Here is a 21,209-nt window from a genome sequence, read left to right as displayed (position 1 = left end):
TTTATTAGCACAAGCAGAGTGGCACCTTAGTTTTCGCTGAAGTTATTCATCTTGGTTAATACCGAGGTCAAGGAGGTTGGTCTAAGCTGAGGTCAACATGTCCAGTATTTTTTCCATCACTTGCCCTTCACTTCTGAGTCTGAACTGAATCTTAGTTCGGGTGACAGAAGTTGTATCATCATCTTGATAGGGGCAAGACATCTAGAAGGGAGTTTTAATGTATCAATTGACCTTCTCAAAGTGCCATCATATCTAGGCTGTCTCGAGACGTCATTATTCTAGAGTTTTTTTGTGGCACTATTAATGGGGTGATTTGGATGAATCGCTCACGCCATATGCTGAGCTGACACGCGGTTGAATTAGTTTGGGAAGTCGAATTGTTGCTTTAATTAGAGCCGTTCACACCCCTATATAAGGGTAGCCCCCTCCTTCATTTTGCACATCTTGCTTCTTTTGCAAATCTCCCCGGCGGCTTGAGCTTTCTACTGGGTGCTTCTCCGACAAAGTTCTTCCCTTTGGGCTTCGAAATCCTCCTTGGTTTTTTCTGACGACCACTAGTGGGTTTTTGCTTTTGACTGCTCAGATTTTTTTCTTTCTTGCCCCTTTTCCCTTTTTTCTTTTCTATTTTCTATACGAGCGAGGCTGAGATCGAGGTCTCAGCAGGGAGTTGGTCATCCGACCAATCTCCTCGAGCTCAGTGTTCCTCACATCCCAGTGTGGCTAAGCTCGAAGTCCACTCCAGACCAGAATACAAGGTGTCAGTCCTCACCCAAAAGGAGACGGACTTGCTTCGAGTTCAACACTTCGTTCCTCCCAAGTTCACTTTTGAGCTTGTTGGTCCCGAGGACTAGGTGACTAATCCTCCTTCTTCTTAGCTTGGCCTGTACGAGAAAACTCTCAAGGCTGGGCTTAGATTGCCTTTCCACCCTTTCATCATCCAGTTGATGAGGGTTTATAGCCTCATCTAGATCCAACTAGTTTTGAACTCCTCACAGGTCATTGTAGATTTTTTTGCCCTCTATTTTTTTTACAACATTTGTGCCTCAGTTTCTCTCTTTCAGAGATGCTTCACTTTAAAGAGGCATCCTTCGAAAAGCAATTGGTGGTATTTTTCTTCTCGAAAGGGCTGCCAATTGATTCGAGGTACTCCTTCTTCCATTCACGGATGGAAGGAGAGATTCTTTTTCGTTTCTTCTAAGCAGCCATGGCAGTTTGAGACTTTGTGAAGGGCACCTCGAAGGTCTTTGAACTGACCTCCACAGTTGTTCGGTGATGATCAGGGATCCTTGGACACTCTTCTTAAATTGAAGATTCCTTCACTGCAAGAATGTTATCCGAAGAGACACTGATCAATGTTGGCTCGAACCTAGCCGACCCTTGGGATAAAATTCCTTAGATTTTTATCTTTTCACCAAGTCGTTAAGTTCTATTGTGCTTGTAGTTGTTGCAGCTATGAAAACCGACCCAGCGTTGATTCGAAAAGCTATGCATAAGAGGGCAACTGCAATGTTTGCCGGTGAAACTCCTCAGAAGAAGAAGACGAAGAGAGTATCTACTTCGGGTCCTTCCGAGGCCATGGCTGAGGCTTCTGTTCCTGAGGTCTCTGTTCCCAAGGTGCTGAAACCTCGGATAGAAAGTGTGGAGCTCAACCTCGAGGTTGAGATCATGTCACCCATCAGGTCGGCTTCTTTAGAAAGGCTTGTCCTTGCCTAGCTGTCCACTGCCGCTGTAACTACTTGTTCGACATCATATGATGCTAATACCTTAGCCCAAGCTGGTCCAATTTCATCAGCTCCACTAAACATAGCTCTGCATCTCCGCCCTCCACATCGAGCTCCTTGGGTCATGTTGCCTCCGAGTTCTACATCTCGAGATGGTCGATTAAAGCTTCAGTCTCGACTTTGTTGTCTTCTCGGGTGGTCAAAGAGCGGGGGGTAAGTTTTTGTATTAATATTATATAAAATGTTTTACTTCGGATATTGATCACATCTTTTTGTAGCATGCCCATAAGGCTTATTATATGTGCGAGGCCGTTATGACGCTTAGGCATCATATATCAGACATTGATGCGAAATGGAAGGCTACTGAGCAGAAGTTGCCGAGGTCAAGGTGAAGTCGAAAGTCGATCTTGAGCAGGCAAAGAAGCAAGCTCGGCTAACTGAGGAGAGGGCGAGGAAGGCCGAGGAAAAGTTTGAGTCAGCAGAAGCGCAAGCCTTGGCTGCTCGAACTCGTGCAATGATTTCCGACAACCATCTTTCTGAGGCTAGGGAGATCTTCTTGGCATCTGAACAATGAGCCGTGGAGCTATCTGCAAAAATTGGTCAGGTTGAGTAGGAGGCTGTTGAGGTCAATCTATCTGCATGTGAGATTCTGGAGTTCATCCCCAAATTAAGTTTTGAGTGAGCTCGACTTACGGAGGTCCTGGACGTGTTCGGGGTGTCTTCACAGGAGTAGCTGATTTCATTACTGAGCTCTTCCTAACATCTGAGGTCTTAGGTCGGGGCCCAAGCATTTCTAGGATATCCCCAATCTTATCTCAGTTGTACATATTAGTCATAGTTGACCGATCTAAAAGGTAGAAATATAATAAGAAGATCAAAATGAACTTGGGATATACTGAACTTTATTGGTAATATATGTGTAGCTTCTCGAAGTTCTAAGTCCGAGGGATTGAGGTACCGTCGAGATTTTCTAGCTTATACGTCTAGGTTGTATCGCTTCGGCTACTCAATACGGTCCATCCCAATTCGAAGCCAATTTATCAAGTTTTTTTGACTGTGACACTTCGTTCTTCTTTAGGACGAGAGCGCGAGATTGAAAGAGATCTTGAATTGTAATACCGAGCTGTCTTTGGTTGTTATGTTGCCATATAGATTTGAGCCGGGCCAAAGATGTCTAATATTTGCTCCATCCGCTTTCTCTCCATGATGTAGTACTCCTATCCTCCCAATTACTATGGCAATAAATAATAACTACCTGCCCCATAGCAAGTTCGTAGTCACATCAAGTCATATCCTACTTACCAAACATATTTAGATGGCATGTCATGACATGTTGAAGGATGACAGTTATAACAAACTGCTTGTGTGCTATTAATGGATTTTGATGTTCTTTCTTTACAATGAGCTCTTCTCTTGACTTCATCATGAATGCTTTCTATTAGGAAGCCTCATGGCAGTAACCATTGCAGCGGATGCTCTATTTTCGTGAATCCTTTCATGTTGGCTTTAATTCGAGTTTCAACGACATTTGATTCATTAGAGCACAACCTTTTAAAATGGGCTTCCTTGGAAACATCAAAACAAGGTACATTAATCTACATGCTTTTCACTTATGCGTTGTTTCGTTCACATATCGCCATCGGTTTTTGTCTGCTGTTTCGTTGTTGTCTTGTGCTTTCCTGCATCCATTTCCGCAGTTGGTATCTGCAATGTTTCAGTTAATTTGACAAATTGTGACTTGTTAAGCATACGATCATCACATCGAGTTTATATGTAAACAGTAGATAATACACATCAAGATCTTGATAGAACATCTTGACGAGCTGACCCCAAGGTTGACCCAGGGGATACACCTGCTTTGTACTTTAATGATCCACCTTAATGTGATTGTCCTCGCATGATACACTGATTACTAGCTTTATGATACACAACTTTAACAGCATAGGTTCAATTCTTCTAAATTTTGGAAAGTGTGGTTTACTACAATGTCATGCTTTCACCTCCCCAAATTTCCATAATATTTGCATTTTCCTTTTTAACCCTTTTCTATCCGGTTCTAGTTGGGTATCCTGACCTGAAAGGTCATTGCATTGTTAGAATATGCGAAGTACTTTGATCGGCTCTAGGAACTTATTTTAATGGCTTCTGGAAGTGATTCCTTCAGAGCTTTGTTCCTTATGATTATAACTAGCTTGTGACTCATCAAACATTCTTAATATTTCCTTGCCTAGCTACTTTAACCAACAACAATTACTTTCTGATGTACTTTTTTTTTTTTGGTGTCCAAACTCAAAGTTAAACTTAGAGGAAATTGTGAGGACCGTACATAATCAAAAAATTTAAATAATATCCTCTAACTAGCTTTTTTTAGATGAAGTTGTAGATTATTACAAATGATATCAGAGTGGATCCGGTTCATAATCTATGTTAACTAAAAACCACTGCAGCACAGATTATTTGAAGTAGTAGATCTTAGGTACTTATGCAAGATCGAAAATTTTAAATAATATCTTGTTAGCCATTTTAGATGAAGTTCTAAATTATTATAGAAACATTGTATGCATTCAATAAATGTTGTTGCCTCTGACAATGTTATGGTTGCGCATCAAAGCATTCGTTTCAATGTCTATGTGCTGTAAATTTGGTTAACCCATATTGATTCAAAAAGAAAAATTCCAGCTTGGTAGGTCCTTCTGTAATGCCCAAGTATATAATGGCAATGTAGGATCCATGGTTTTATCCCATTTGGTTACCAATCCTTTGTATCACCACCGTTAATCAAGACAGTTTGCGGCTGTGATCTTAGATCCGGTTGCAATGCGAGTATTGGCTCTCTCTCGGTCATTTGATTATGGAAATTAGTAAAATAGTCGGTGGAGCGGAACGCCGGGTTTTATATGTTCGTTTCGTACGTAGCTGTGTTCTTGCAAGAATCGGAAGGGCGCGATCTCGATCAAGAAACCCAACCAAGAAAAAGAAACCCTATAGGCTCATCCCGTTTCCACCACCACCTCCACCTCCACCTCCTTTTCTCCGAGCGGCAACAATGGCGTCCGGCGAAACAAGCAGCAGGAGGTGGGTCACCCGATGGCCCGATCTCCCTACCGATATCCTGGACGTCATCGTCAAGAAGCTCACCCGCGCCTCCGATTACCTCCGCTTCCGTTGCGTCTGCAAGTCCTGGCGCTCCTTCGCCAAACCCACCAATCTTCCCTCCCACCTCCCTCTCCTCATGCTCCCCTACGACCCCCGCTCCCCACGCCGTCACGTTCTCAGCCTCCCCACCAGGGAGATCCGCGCTCTCCCCATCCCCGACCTCGTCCACAAAGTAACCCTCGCCTCCTCCCGCGGCTGGCTTCTCCTGCTCGACCTCGTCCCCGCGGGCGGACGCCTCTTCTTGCTGAACCCCCTCACCGGGGCCCAAGTCCAGCTTCCTCCCACCGATGGTTTCTTCCACCTGACCGGCTTCGAATTCAATCAGGTCCTTGGGGAGTTTCTGAGCATCAGACGCGGCAACGGCTCCACCACGAGCCCCCTCCATTACTCGGTCATTTTCCCGTGGAAGGCGTTCTTGCTTTTGAGCCCGAACTTGGACCCGAGGGATTCCGTGGTGGTGATCGCCGAGTGCTACCGTAACTCCCGTGAAATCGCCTTCTGTAAATTGGGAGATGAATCATGGACCGTGATGAATACCGGTTTGGTCACTGAGCTCGTCTCCATGGCGCACCATGAGGGGAGCCTCTATATGACCGACATGCAAAACAATGCTTCGGTTTGTAAAATTGCTTCCCCTTCGAACCCTGAGCCGATCAATTTGCCGAATATTGATCTTGAGGAGTGTCATCTGTTTTTCGTGACAACATCTACGCAGCTGTTGTTATTTGTCCAATATCATGTAGGTCTTATCCCCGATGATGCTGATTTTGATGATGAACATTTCGATCATTGTTTTGGAATATTTGAGTTGAAGCAGGGGAACGCACCCGGATGGCATACGATCGAAGGCATTCATGGCAACAAACTGTACATAGCAATGGAGCTATTTCCGGCCTACCTTGTTTTCGGTTGGGCTATTCCTGGACGCATAGGAGATTGCATTTTCTATAGCAGGGCTTCTGGCCTTTCATATAGACAGCTGAAGAGCGATTTTCATGAAATGAATGCTTTCAATTTCGAGACCGGCAACTATGTTCGTATAGTTCGTACTTGGGGGGCATCACCCTCAGATAAGTGGCTGCCTCCTGCTTGGATCGAGCTCAATCTCTGCAAAATGTTGGAATAGAGTCCAGTGCGGGTAATGCTTGAAAACCATCTTCTATACTTTAGATTTATTTTACAGTCTTGGTTAATTATCTGATTAGATGTGAGATGGCATTGTGTGGCTTCCTGAAAATATTTTCTGGAAAAGGAAAATAACATTGATTCCGAACTAAAATTGTAGTTTGATGATATTGCAGTTAATGGCTTATGCTCTGCCAATTAGACAATCATTCCTACAGCACAGTTTTGCACTTAAACTGCTGAGCTGAAATATTTGATCTGCTGTACTTTTCCTCGTAATGTTATTGAACAAGCAGCTTAGTGCTGATACATTCATAATCTCATATGCCTTGATAGAAATTTTGACTTGGCATGAGGATACAATGCACGGTTGCTTTCTGCAATCCCCTATATAGAACAATGATTTGCTTAATGTGATTGTCCTCTCATGACACTTTTGATTCTTAGCTATATGAGACAGAAGTTTCAATATTTCAATATTTATCCTTTTTTTTTTTAATTCTTGAAAGGTGATGTTGGACTCACTAAAATTTTAGTTGAGTGATGCTTCAGTAAATCATGCTTTATGAACTTAGGCATGGGATAGGTGCGTTTGAAGTCCTTAATTCTTTGCTTTTCAGTTTGTTTTATCCTTTTCAGTTTCAATCTCCTTTGAAATCATGCAATGACAATGCTTTATAAGTAAAGAAGTTTAATTAGGTTTAGGAATTAGATTGATGCGCCCATTGCTTTTTGTGTTCATAATGGTTTCCACGAGCCATTGCTTTGTAGGTTTATTTATCCTTACTACCTAGCTTGTGGCTCAATAATTTATATTACACAAGCCTTCACTCTTCAAACATTTTTTGCTTTAACAATTAATTACATTTTAGTCATGTATGTTAAAGTTCTTACCCCACCGAATCTACATCATTTGTTATCAAAGCTCAAAAGCAATATAAGAGGAGCCATTTCATACAGACAAACAATTTTCTAGTTGAGTTCATAATTTGCTAAGTTGGGCTGCTTAAAAGGCTATTTGGTGCGTAATGTTTTTTTCTTAAGTCATGCATGCTTAATGTATGAAATAGTAGTGAATCCCATGCTTTGTCTATAGACCCTAATATAGGCTAATCTTGGACAAGTTTCTTAGTTTTAATAATGCAAACTTTTAAGTATTTTCAGACCCACAAAAAAAGGAAGAAAAGTAGAACTGAAAATGCAAGGGCATGTGAAACCATGAAAGAACATGGTCCAGAAAAAGAAAACCAAATAATACCTTTCGGCTAGCCATTTTGGGTGAGGTCTTGGGTTGTTACACATAGGATGATGATTGACAGATATTCTCGTGGAAGACAGAGGCTTGGAGTTGTGTCTTAAGGTTAGGAAAGAGGATTGAGAAGAATTGGTTAATTTTTCTACAAAAGTTTTGAGAAGATTGGGTAGGATTTCAGTGACAACAAATTGCTAAGTGGATAAAATGATGTACAAATCTGGCCTCGAATAAATATGGCATGTCGGTATTGCACATACGTGTTTCACAACTTTCTTTGTTAGTGATTGATCTTTCATATCTGCGATCCACAACTTAATCAATTCTGCTGCTCCTCTGGTTTTACTATGTCCTTTGTGTCGTGTATATATGGAGAAAATTATGTTGATGCTACACTATTTTCTTGTTATTTTATCCTTTCTGCAAGACACCCACGCTTTTGTCAGATAAAGGTGATCCTACTTATTAAAGAAAGGCAAGAAAGTGTTGCAATGCATTTTTGCTGTTTGATATTACCAAATCAAGGATGAAGAAAGCATGTTGGAGACACTGGAATATTCAGATTATCCTATCATTTTGTTAAAAATTCATTTTGGAGCAACTCCAGCTCGATGTATCCAACATCTGAGACTCTGAGGATTATCTGACCATCAAGTTTAGTTTGATTTCTTTGAGTCTTTTTCGTGCATCATCTCCATAATCGAAGTTAAGTTTGAATTTTTAAGTCTTTGCCGTGCATGATCGCCATAATCACTTCCTATATTCTGTGATGAAATATCTTAAACATTCATTACAGAAACCCTTTCAATCTATAAAAGTCTCTGTTTTTCTCATTTAGTTGTTTTCCACAGATAGATTCTAGACTCTTTGGTATATCTTCTTCATTAGTTTTTCAAGGAGATGCCGTGTGTAGTTTGTAAAAAAATATTTTTTATTACGTTCCACATCTGATGCTTTTCTCTGGTTCGTTTTCTCCCTTGAACTGATAATGAATGGCTGATCTTTGCAGGACCTGCAAAAGCTTGAACCTAGGTGTAGCAGACAAGTCAAGCTTGAATCTGGGAAGAGGCAACCTTTGCTGAAGTAGCACAAATGCGTATATTTGTTGCAGTTCTAGAATGTTTTTGTTATTTTTTTTTTCCACTTTTTTTTTCTAGTTCTTTTACTAGTTGAGAATGTCCTCTCCCTGAATGAAAGTCCGCTTTTTGGCTGCTCGAATTTTTCTTTTCTTTTTCTTTTCCCTCTTTTGTCTTTTCTTTTTTCTACATGAGCGAGACTGAGATCAAGGTCTTAGCGGCGAGTTGGTCGTCCGACCAATCTCCTCGAGTTCGGCATTCCTCACATCCCAGTGTAGCTAAGCCCAAAGTCCACTCTGGCTTAGAACACGAGGTGTCAGTCCTCAGCCAAGAGGAAATGGACTTGCTCCGAGCTCAATACTTCGTTCCTCCTAAGTTCACTTTTGAGCTCACCAGACCCGAGTACTGGGTAACTAGTCCTCCTCCTTCTCGGTTCGACTTGTATGAGGAAACTCTCGAGGCTGGGATTAGATTGCCTCTCCACCCTTTTATCATCCAGTTGATGAGGGTTTATAGCTTCATCCAGACCTAACTGGTTTCGAACTCATGGCGGGTTGTCGTAGGTTTTCTTGCTCTCTATTTTCTTTATAACATCCATGCTTCGGTTTCTTTCTTCTAGGGATGCTTTACTTTAAAGAGGCATCCCCGAAAAAGTAATTAGTGATATTTTTCTTCTCGGAAAGGACCATCAATTAATCCGAGGTACTCCTTTGAGAGCATGACAGTTTGAGACCCTGTAAAGGACACCTTGGAGGTCTTTGAACTGACCTCCACAGTTGTCCGATGACGATCAGGGATCTTTGGACACTCTTCTTAAATTGAAGATTCGTCTGTTGCAAGAACTGTTATCCAAGGAGACACTAATTAATATTGTCTTGAGCCCAGCCGGCCTTTAGGATAATATTCCTTAGATTTTTAATCTTTTCACCTCATCGTTAAGTTCTATTGTCTAACATTCTTCTCAGCCTTGCAGTTGTTGTAGCTATGAAGGCCGACCTATTATTGATTCGAAAAGCTATGCGCAAGAGAGCAGCTGCGACATTTGGGGGTGAAACTCCTTAGAAGAAGACGAATTGAGAATTTACTTCGAGTTTTTTCGAGGCCATGGTTGAGGCCTCTGTTCCTAAGGTCTCTATTCCTGAGGTGCTGGAACCTCGGCCAGAAAGTGTAGAGCTCAACCTTGAGGTCGAGATCATGTCATCCATCAGGTCGGCTCTTCCAGAAGGGCTTGTCCTTGCCTAGCTGGCCACCATCGCTCTGATTGCCTATCCAACATCATATGATGCTACTACCTCACCCCAAGCTGTTCCAATTTCATCAGCTTCACTAGAACATAGCTATGTAGCTTCGTCCTCCACACCGAGCTCCTTGGGTCGTGCTGCCTCTGAGTTCTCCATCCTGAGGTGGTTGGTTAAAGCTTCAAACTCTGCTTTGTTGTCTCCTCGGGTGGCCAGAGACATAGTTCATGCTATTTTTTTTTAGCTGTAGGGTGATAAAAGTATCGTAAGATCTGTCCATGTCAATAACTTAATTGACAGGACTTTCACCTTGGTCATCCAGATAAGTTTCTATACTAATATTTTATAAAGTGTTTTACTTCGGACATTGATCACTTCTTTTCTGCAACATGACCATGAGGCTTGTTATATGTACGAGGCCGTTATGATGCTTAGTCATCATGTCTCAGATGTTAAGGCGAAATGGAAGGCTTTCGAGCAGAAAGTTGCCGAGGTTAAGGGCCAATCTTGAGCAGGTAGAGGAGCGAGCTTGGCTAGCTGAGGAGAGGGCGAGGAAGGTTGAGGAAAAGATTGAGTCAGTAGAGGTGTAAGCCTTGGCTGCACGAACTCATGCAATTATTTCCGACAGCCATCTTTTTGAGGCTAGGGAGGCCTTCTTGGCATCCGAACAACAAGTAGCGAAGCTATTTACGAATATTGGTCAGGCCGAGTAGGAGGATGTCAAGGCCATGGAGATGGCTGGTAGGGCTGAAGAGAGGGCCACTCGGGCGGTTGAGGAGTTCTTTGCTTTGGATAAATTTAAGGCAGATTCTATTGGGAATGACACCGATGCCTTTGCAAAAGGCTTCGAAGACTGTCGAGCTCAAATCCTTCGACTTTACTTTAAGATGGATTTCAATAGCCTTTATATTGACCTCGACGATGAAGTGGATGACGAGGATGAGGATGGCGATGACGAAGAGTTAAGCTTTTTTCTTTTTTGGTTCACTTGGATTTGTCGAGCTTATTGTATCTTGTTTTGGTTCGAGTATTTTGAGTTTATTTACAAACTCCTCCAAGTAATGAAAAATGAAATTTCTCTAAGTACTTGAATTCGGTTTGCACAATTTGTCTTGTTTGAGTTCGATTGATTGTACCAAACTTCTTTCTTTTGATGCCTCTTCTTAGGCTTAATTCCAATCAGAGGATCGGCGAGGATCCCCAGCCAACATTGGGTTTTCCGCATATGAGATTTTGGAGTTCATCCCCAAATCAAATTCCGAGTGAACTCGGCTTACGGAAGTTTTGGACGTGTTCAAAATGTCTCCACGAGAGTAGCTAGTTTCGTTACCGAGCTCTCCTTGACCTCAGAGGTCTTAAATCGGGGCTCAAGGATTCTTGGGATATCCGTGATCTTTTATCTCAGTTGGACATATTAGTTATACTTGACCGATCTAAAAGATAAAAATATAACAAGTCTTCAATGGGAATGAACTTGGGATACAATGAATCGCATTGGTAATATATGCGTAATTTTTTAGAGTTCTAAAAATGACCTGCCTTTAGTTGGAAAGTTGCCATATGAATTCCAACAAAGTTAAAAGTGTTGAATATTTTCTCCATTATTTTTAATAAATTTTAAATAAATAATAAGTACTCTCACTATTATGATTGGCTCTGTCCACTTTTTTTCCTATCCTCCCAATTACTACGGCAATATATAATAACTACCTAACCTGTCATGCCCCCGGCCCAAGATCTCGAGCCGGGGGTCCGCGCCAACCGCCGCACACCCGTAGGGAACTCTCCCCACGAGCATGCAAGGCATCTTAACAAAACATCTTAATTATATAACTAAAATAATTTAGCTGAAATAAATGCAATCTTATTCCATTGACTGACACAAATTATAAAGTCTCACAGTTCTCAATGCGCAGCGGAAAATAAAGATAGAACATTAATTTAAATAAAACCTAATCTAAGATAACTTGTGTCATAATTCTTTTATTCGCTCTTCCATATTGTAAAACCTCGGATTGAGCTAATTCTTCGGATCTGTAAAAAACAACAAGAAATCGTATAATGAGCTAGACATCCCAGTAAGTAATAAACACCTTAACTAGTCAATTCATATAATAACATAAAATATAAATACAAATTACAATGAATCAACATAATAACATAATCAATTTCTTTTCAAACACAAATTCGTTGAAATCCGTATCTTTCAAATATCCATATGCATAATCATAAATCTAATTCAAAACAAATCACATTTAACTCAACAGCCTTTAACTACGACCACATTTATATCCTGTGGCTAGGCCAGAAATAGAACCACACTTATACCCTGCGGAGTAGGCCAAAATACCGCACTTATACCCTACAGAGTGGGCCAGAATACCGCATTTATATCCTGCGGTGGGGTCAGAATTGCCAATGCATAATCCCCAATTGGCAGGGTCCAGAACATAGTCAGGCTGAGAGTTCTAAATCTGATGCACACCAAAATTCTTTTTGTAACATAATAGGTATATCATAATTCGATCTAAATATGAATATACGATGCAAGAACAGTAAATATAGAAATAGTCCGAAAAATATTATTCCATTTCACATATCTATATACCCTACAGAGTGGGCCAGAATACCGCATTTATATCCTGCGGTGGGGTCAGAATTGCCAATGCATAATCCCCAATTGGCAGGGTCCAGAACATAGTCAGGCTGAGAGTTCTAAATCTGATGCACACCAAAATTCTTTTTGTAACATAATAGGTATATCATAATTCGATCTAAATATGAATATACGATGCAAGAACAGTAAATATAGAAATAGTCCGAAAAATATTATTCCATTTCACATATCTATTTTTCATATCAAACCATCATCTCGTAAAATTCATAAATCACATATAAATTCATTAACAATTTATTCGATGCAAAATAATATTATATAAATGAAGAGTCTAGAAGGCAGTTCATTACTTACTTTGAACGCGATCCACAGTAAATCCAATTAATCTCACAAATTTCTCGCAGAACCTAATATCCAAAAATCATATTTTTCTTTTAAAATTCATCACAATATATATTTAGAAAACTTAAATTTTAACATTCTCACAGGGCCGACCCTGCAGAAGTGTCTAGCGCTCCGGGTTTGGATTTGGATTCGGGTTCATACCCGTAAACCACCCTCTCCCTTTATTTATTTATTATTATTATTATCTTTTCTTTTCTTTCCTCCCCCCCCTTTTTTTTCTTCTTTTCTTCTCTTTTCTCTCCCGACTCCCCCTCTTCTCCTTCGGTGAAACAGGGGGTCCCGTGACCCCCCCCTTCTTCTTCTTCTTCCCTCCCGGTCGGACTCTGGGGCGGCCATGGTGGCCGGCCCCGACGGTGGCAGGAGGCGGCGGAGCAAGCCCGACCACCCCCTGCGGCTGGCGGCGGCGAGCACGCCGGCGCTAACGCCTCTAGCCGAAGCGAAGCATCCCTTTTTGGGCCAAAATCCGGCGATCGGCCGGCTCAAAATCACCACCCACCCTAGCTAATCACCAAGCAAGGAGAAGGAAAAAGCTTACCTTAGCCCCGACGAAGATCCGACGCCTCCCTTCCTCTTCGGCGGCGATGAAGGAAAAGGGTCACCCGTGCTACTTGGCTCTCCCTCTTCCTCTCTCTCTCTCCGGCAATGCGAAGAAAATCTCTCCCCCTTCTCCCTGGCGGCTCTTCTCAGTGGTCTTAAGGAGAGGAAGCCCTAAAAACAGGGCTTCCTTCTTCTTCGGGATGGAACCAGTCCATCCCGTCGCCTCATGTGCGTCGCACGTGAGGCCGGGGTTTTGGGACTGGGCCGGTCATTTGGACCGGGCCCAGTTCCGAAGTCTTACATAACCCATGGCAAGTCTGTTGTCACATCAAGTCATATCCTACTAACCGAACATATTTAGATAACATGTCATGACATGTTGAAGTATGACATTTATAACAAAGAGCATGTGTGTTATTAATGGATTTTGACGTCCTTTCTTTACGACGAGCTTTTCTCTTGACTTCATCATGAATCCTATCTATTAGGAAGCCTCATAGCAGTAACCATTGCAGCGGATGCTCTATTTTCGTCAATCCCTTCATGTTGGCTTTTAAGGCATGCTGCTGCTTTCGAGTTTCAACGATATTTGATTCATTAGAGCACAGCCTTTTAAAATGGGCTTTCTAGGAAACATCAAAACTACATTAATCTACATGCTTTTCACTTATGCGTTGTTTCGTTCACATATCGCCATCGGTTTTTGTCCGCTGTTTCGTTGTTGTCTTGTGCTTTCCTGCATCCATTTCCTCAATAGGTATCTGCAATGTTTCAGTTAATTTGTTAAGCATACGATCATCACATCGAGTTTATATGTAAACAGTAGATAATATACATCAAGACCTTGATAGAACATCTTGACGAGCTGACCCCATGGTTGACACAGGGGATAAACACCTGCTTTGTACTTTAATGATCCACCTTAATGTGATTGTCCTCGCATGATACACTGATTACTAGCTTTATGATGCACAACTTTAACAGCATAGGTTCGTCACTTCTAAATTTTGGAAAGTGTGGTTTACTACAATGTCGTGCTTTCACCTCCTCCAAATTTCCATAATATTTTCATTTTCCTTTTAACCCTGTTCTATCCGGTTCTAGTTGGATATTCTGACCTGAAAGGTCATTGCATTGTTAGAATATGCGAAGTACTTTGATCAGCTCTAGGAACTTATTTTAATGGTTTCTGGAAGTGATTCCTTCAAAGAGCTTTGTTCTTTATGATTATTACTAGCTTGTGACTCATCAAACTTTCTTAATATTTCCTTCCTTAGCTACTTTAACCAACAATAATTACCTTCTGGTGTACTGTTTCTTTGGTGTCAAAACTCAAAGCCAATCTTAGAGGAAATTGTGAGGATCCGTACGAGCACATATTTAGTCCCACATCGGTTATTCGCTGGGTAGATCTTGGATGTTGTGGTTCAAATTTGGCCCGAGGGTGACCATGCCGGAGGAGCCGAGGGAGCCGCCGGTGATTGAAACAAGACATGGGCCACCTTCTGCGCGGCGGCGGCGGAAAACCTGCACAAAATCTCACCGGTGTTTCCGGTGAGGGCCCTCCGACGATCAAATTATAGTGGGGTAAATGTGGTCCAGCCAAAAAGAGTCTTTTAGAATTTGGTCCGGCAATTTATAGTCCCGGTGGAGAGGCCCAGGTGGCAGAGGCACTGCCACCCTCATTATGAGAGGAGGCGTGGCTCTAAGCCGAATGGCGCGCAGCTAAGGCTGGCCGGTGGCGTGTGGTGCTGTCCGTTCTTAAGAACAGTAAGGTATCAACAGTCGTAGCAGGGTATGGCCGGAGTAGTCATGGTATTGTCCTTTGACCGTCGAGAGCCAACTATCGAAGTATGGTACGGTGGCATTGTAATGTACGGTCACGTAAGAGGGCGTGGGCACATACATGGGTGCGGTTGTTGGCGAGGCCGAACCCGTTGAGAGATCGCATCATGCTTTTGACGAAGTTGGCTAGGCGGATGCTGAGGGTAGCTCAGCTCCCCGGGTTCCGAGGTGTGCTCGGTGGAGCCCCTCGAGCTCGAGGGTCGGGGCATACTACTGAAGTGGGCGCCCCGAGCTTGGTCGGGGCGGGTCGGCGAGTATTGGAGGCGCCCCGAACTTGGTCAGGCGAGTCGGCAAATATTCGAGGCCGATGGAGCTTTTGGTGGAGTCTGAAGCCGAGCTGATTCTGAGTCGGTCCGAGGATTCAACCGGTCGGTGTTGGCATTTATTGAGGCAAAATGGGGGGGGGGGGGCTCTTAGTTGTGGGCTCGACGATCCATTTCGCCCCCCATCATTTGCCCCCCACTTCCGATGTCAACCTGCCCTTCAGCTCGGGCGAAGGAAGTTGCCGGACTATTGATCGTCCAGTGCTTCAGTCAAGTGCTCAAGAAGAGGTGCGTACCGAGCTGGATATACTTCGGCACATTTCATAGCTAGAAGCTCTGAGTCGGGCTTAAGTGGCTTGAGCCTCCATGTTTTTCTGAGCAGAATCCGCCGTGGGAACTTTCCGATGTTCCACGTGGGCATTCTTTTCTGGGGGGTTGCTGGAATGGAACGAGAAGGGGTCGACCATTAATACCTCGTCCCCTAAAGCATCCCGTCTGGCGGAACGCAAGAAGCCGGCCATTAATGCTCCCTTCTCCGAAGCGTCTCGCTTGATGGAATGCGAGAGGCCAGCTATCAACGTTTCGATCTCTGGAGCGCCCTCCATAATGACCATCATTAGTATGGTGATTCGGGGAGATTTGCTGAGGCCGTCTTGAGGCCTGCCACATAGCGAACCCCGCCTCGTCTGATCGCTCAGGCTACCCGATCAGAGCCACTGTAGTGGGTTATATAAGGACTGAAAGGGGGGCCCTAGGATCGTTGCTTGATCCTCTCCCACTCTTGGTCCTCTTCTTTCAGCCGCCATTGCCATGGTGTTCAAGCTTTTCTTTGGGCACTCTAGGAGCTTTTCATCAACCTTCGCATCAGGCACTACTTTCACCTCCCGGCGATCATTCTCCTTCTTTCCTGATCACCATTTTCGGCAAGCTTTCGGGTAGGCATTTTATCACCTATAGTTTGGTGCCTACACAGCTCGCCCCGAATTCGTGAAGAATAATTATCGACTTCCTCGGCCTTTGCCTTGCACATGGTCTGTCCCCCTCGGTAAACGTCTTTAGGAGTTGCTTCATATTAAAAGGCAACCCCATGGACAAAGGGTGGTGGTACTTCTCCCCCCGAGGAGGTCGCAAGCTTTTTGGGGGTATGCCTACTTCCATCCACAGATGGAAGGATAACTTTTTCTTTGTTTTCTCCGAGCGGTCATGGGGGTTTAATCCGACCTGGAGCTTTCCGCTGGTTTCGGTGAATAACAGGCTCCCACGCAACCGCATACTGATGGAAGAGAACCTTGGCAACCTCGTCCATTAGGTTTACTCGGCAAGCGTGCAGGTAAGTAATGCGGTCCTTCCGTTCCTTATTTATTTTCTTTGTAAATGCTCGGCTTTTGTTGACACTTTATCTTCTCGTGCCAGTCTCTTCATGTGGTTGATATGCTAATGTCCAGCATGCTCGCCGACCGGAAGGAACTGAGGATGCTCAGGCCGAGAATGGAGCGTGCTGAGCTCCAGGAGCAGGAGGCCAAGGCTTGGGCGGCATCTGCTGCACAGCAGCAGCAAGAGGCCAAGGAACGGGCGGCGGCCATTGAGAAGCAGCGGCGTGAGGCTGAGGAGAAGGATATAGTCACCGCGCAGCGACTTCGGAAGGCCAAAAAGAGAGTACGGGCTACCGAAGTCCTGATAAAGGACTAGCTCGCTCAGATTCAAAATATGGAGGCCGAGCATTCTAGGGCTTGCTCATCTGCTGCAAGCCGCATCTCCGAGATCGAAGCCACCCTGATTAGACTACAGGGCGAAGCCGGGGAACAGAAGCTGAAGATTGGGCGGCTCGAAAGTCTAGTGAAGTCATCTGCCCGTGAGGCCGTCGAAAAATTTCACCAGTCGGAGGAGTACCTCAATGAGCTGGCGGAAGGGGCTACTGCTGCCATGGTCCAGGGCTTCGACAATTGTTGCCTCCAAGTCCAGCAGTTCTGCCCTGGGGTCAACCTTAACAGCCTGGAGCCAAACCTGGATGAAGCTGCTGAAGTGATCGGGGATGCTGCAGAGGCTAGCGCTGAAGTCAGGCTAGAGATCGCCCCTGAAGCCGCCGCCGGGATGAAATCAGTAGCCATTCCTGATGCCAACGTCGAAGCTGAGGCCGCCTCTGAGGTTAGCAGAGATGGTGCTTCCGAGATTGTGCTACGATGGAGGCCGCACCTGACGCCAATGTAGAAGTCGTCCATGTCGATTAACTTTCATTTTTATTTTTGTAAGGTCGACCATTTGGGCCTTTTATAGTCAACCTGACCTCTAGGTCGGGTACCCTTGTATCTGGCCTTCGGCCTTTGTCATCAATGAAGTCTGCATTTTCTTTTTAGCATGTTGCGCCTTTGATCAAGTATTTGAGCTCGTCCCGCTTCATGCTCGGATATCGAAATTCGAGCTACGTAACTTAGGTCCGGGCCTATCTCGCATAGCAGGAGCCGCGTTTGGCATTTGCAGAAGTCTTCGAGCTCGGCATATACCTTCGATTCGAAGATAAACCTCCCGTAAGGCGAGCTTGTAGCTCTTTGTCTAATATTGCAGGCCACTTTAAGCTCTGCCCAGAAGGGTGAAATTGGAGGAGGAAGAAACTGACTGGAGATTAGCTTTAAAATAAAAGCCCGCCCGAGGGCCAATGACAACTCGGGAATAAAGATGAGCTCGGGGATATGCATCTACCCGAGAGTAGAAATCCACTCGAGGGCTAATGCCAAATCGAGATTAGAAGTCCGTCTAAGGGTCGACGCCAACTCAGAAATAAAGATTAGCTCGGGGATAAGCATCTACCAGAGAGTAGAAATCCGCTCGAGGGCTAATGCCAATTCGAGATTAGAAGTCCGCCCGAGGGTCGACGCTAACTCGGGAATAAAGATGAGCTCGGGGATAAGCATCTATCCGAGAGTAGAAATCCGCTCGAGGGCTAATGCCAACTCGAGATTAGAAGTCCGCCCGAGGGTCGATGCCAACTCGGGAATAAAGATGAGCTCGGGGATAAGCATCTACCCGAGACTTAAACAAACCTTGCAGTTGCCCCCCACTCAAATCAGAGGCATACTTGTAGAATCCTGCAGACGAGGGTGCTCTTCCTTGGCTCCCCGTTGACGCCCCAGGGCATCCCAAGCCGAGCTTGAGGGATGACTTTGTAGATGCCCTCCACTCAGATCAGAGGCTTACTTGTAGATGGAGGTGCTCTTCTTTGGCTCCCCGTTGACGCTGTAGGGCATCCCAAGCCGAGCTCAAGGGATGACTTTATAAATGCCCCCCACTCAGATAAGAGGCTTACTTGTAGAATTCTGCGGACTGGGGTGCTCTTCCTTGGTTCCTCATTGACGCCGCAGGGCATCCTGAGCTCGAGGGATGACTTTGTAGATTCCCCCACTCAGATCAGAGGCATACTTGTAGAATCCTACGGACGGGGGTGCTCTTTCTTGGCTCCCCGTTGACGCCACAGGGCATCCCGAGCCAAGCTTTGAGGGATGACTTTGTAGATGCCTCCTACTCAGATCAGAGGCGTACTTATAGAATCCTGCGGACGGGGGTGTTCTTCTTTGGCTCCCTATTGATGCCGCAGGGTATTCCGAGCCGAGCTCAAGTAATGACTTTGTAGATGCCCCCTCACTCAGATCAGAGACATACTTGTAGAATTCTGTGGATGAGGGTGCTCTTCCTTGGCTCCCCGTTGACGCCGCGGGGCATTCCGAGCCGATCTCGAGGGATAACTTTGTAGATGCCTCCCACTCAGATCAGAGACGTACTTGTAGAATTCTGCAGATGGGGGTGCTCTTCCTTGGTTCCCCATTGATGCCGCTGGGCATCCCGAGCCGAGATCGAGGGATAACTTTGTAGTTGCCCCCCACTCAGATCAGAGACATACTTGTAGAATCCTGCAGATGGGGGTGCTCTTCCTTGCCTCCCCGTTGACACTGCAGGGCATCCCGAGCCGAGCTCGAGGAATGATTTTGTAGATACCTCCCACTTAGATCAGAGACATACTTGTAGAATTCTACAGATAGGGGTGCTCTTCCTTGACTCCCCGTTGACGCCACCAGGCATTCCGAGCCGAGCTCGAGGGATAACTTTGTAGATGCCCTCCACTCAGATCAGAGGAGTACTTGTAGAATCCTGCGGACGGGGGTGCTCTTCCTTAGCTCTCGTTGACGCCGCAGGGCATCCCGAGCCGAGCTCGAGGGATGACTTGGTAGATGTCCCCCACTCAGATCAAAGGCATACTTGTAGAATCCTACGGACGGTGGTGCTCTTCCTTGGCTCTCCGTTGATGCCGCAGGGCATCCCGAGATGAGCACGAGGGATGACTTTGTAAATAGAACCTAGATTTATCGGCATATAACTCGTGCCGCCAGGGCATCCAAAGCGCATCGAGCCCATTAGGGCACTTCAGAGATGCCTTGGGAAAGTTCCGAAGGATATTTTCATTAATTTACACAGTCTGGAGAAAGAAAGCCCTGACTTGGAGGGGCTAAGGTCCTTTCCTGGGGAAGTAATTTACGTCTAGAGTCGCCAGCCCCGGGCTGATGAGAGTGCGGCCTCTTTCCGGCCCCTTAGGGCCAAGGTGGCATTAACGCATAAGACGCGTAGATGGGGCATAGTGCCCACAGTGGGGTGACTGTTGTCGGATTCGTCAGATGGCCCTGAAGTTTGTCCATCGAGCTCCGCCCTGTCGGTCGATCCACCGACGAACCGGCTCAGGAGGCCTTGGCGGACGATCACTTCGATCTTATCACGAAGCTGGTAACAGTCCTCCGTGTCATGACCGTGATCCTCATGGAAACGGTAGTATTTATCCAAACATTTCCGTGACTTGGATGGTTGCATTTCGGCGGAGATCAGAGGTAGCCGCAACCCTCAATTTCCTTGAGGATCTCGGTCCGGGAGGACGTGAGAGGGGTGTACTCCTTAAAACTTAGGTGAGAGACATACCTTTCGGACCTCCGAGGGGACCTGCTCCTCGATTGATAGCGCTCCTCGCGGAGTTCTGCAGCCTGATCCCAAAACATTTGGATTTGTCACCCCACTTCCTCGACTTCCTGTCGAGTTCAGCGATTGATAAAGCTCCGGCCGGATGAATGGTTTGAATAACCACGGCCAGAGCTTGGACTTGCTAGGCGAGCAGATAAGACTGTGCTGGTTAGATCTGAGAAATTTGATCTGCCGGTACATGCGGTGTAGGAGGTAAACTTTGGAGGGAGCAGTCGGGCGTTGATTCCCGGCTGCTCGACGCGTTTGGGGCTCCCTGGCTCATTATCCTCGTGGTCACGGCTCAGGCCCTTCCTCTAGCACCAGAAATGTTGTGGTTCAAATTTGGCCTGAGGGTGACCACGCCGGAGGAGTCGAGGGAGCCGCCGATGGTTGGAAGAAGACAGGGGCTACTTCCTACGCGGCGACGGCAAAAGACCTGCACAAAGTCTCACCGGTGTTTTCAGTGAGGGCCTTCCGACGATCAAGTTAGAGTGGGATAAATTTGGTCAAATTAAAAAAAAGTTACTTGATTGGGCTATTTATAGTCCCGGTGGAAAGGATCAGGTGGCAGAGGCACTGTCCGTCCTCATTATGAGAGGGGGTGTGGCTCTGAGCCGAATGGCGCGCAGTTAAGGTTGGCCGGTGGCGTGTGATGCTGTCCGTTCTCAAGAACGGTAAGGTGTTGACAGCCATAGTAGGGTATGGCCGAAGTAGTCATGGTGCTGTCCTTTGACTGTCGAGGGCCAGCTATCGAAGCATGGCGCAGTGGCGTTGTAATGTATGGCTACGTAAGAGGGCATGGTCACACACATGGTGTGGTTGTTGGCGAGGCCAAACCCGTTGAGAGGTCACATCATGCGTTTGGCGAGGTCGGCTAGGCAGGTGCTGAGGGTAGCTCGACTCCCCGAGTTCCGAGGTGTGCTCGGTGGAGCATCCCGAGCTCGAGGACCGGAGCGTACTACTATAGTAGGCGCCTCGA

General features: G+C 45.4%; 1 protein-coding gene across 1 annotated transcript; it reads left to right on the top strand.

Annotated features, from left to right (window-relative positions):
• The first annotated feature begins 4,487 nt into the window (after positions 1-4,487).
• Positions 4,488-10,671, top strand: LOC103706177 (putative F-box protein At1g44080). Its single transcript, XM_008790215.6, has 2 exons — positions 4,488-6,015; positions 8,264-10,671. Exon 1 carries the CDS (start codon positions 4,573-4,575, stop codon positions 6,001-6,003), a length of 1,431 nt encoding a protein of 476 aa, XP_008788437.4. The 5' UTR covers positions 4,488-4,572; the 3' UTR covers positions 6,004-6,015; positions 8,264-10,671.
• Positions 10,672-21,209: the final 10,538 nt, after the last annotated feature.

Source organism: Phoenix dactylifera, chromosome 3 (genome assembly GCF_051530095.1).
Source record: "Phoenix dactylifera cultivar Ajwa chromosome 3, Ajwa_hap1_PhDact_Kaust_v1.1, whole genome shotgun sequence".
NCBI lineage: Eukaryota > Viridiplantae > Streptophyta > Magnoliopsida > Arecales > Arecaceae > Phoenix > Phoenix dactylifera.
The sequence above is the reverse complement of the archived record's forward strand: the minus strand, read 5'-3'. Positions and strand labels throughout refer to the sequence as shown.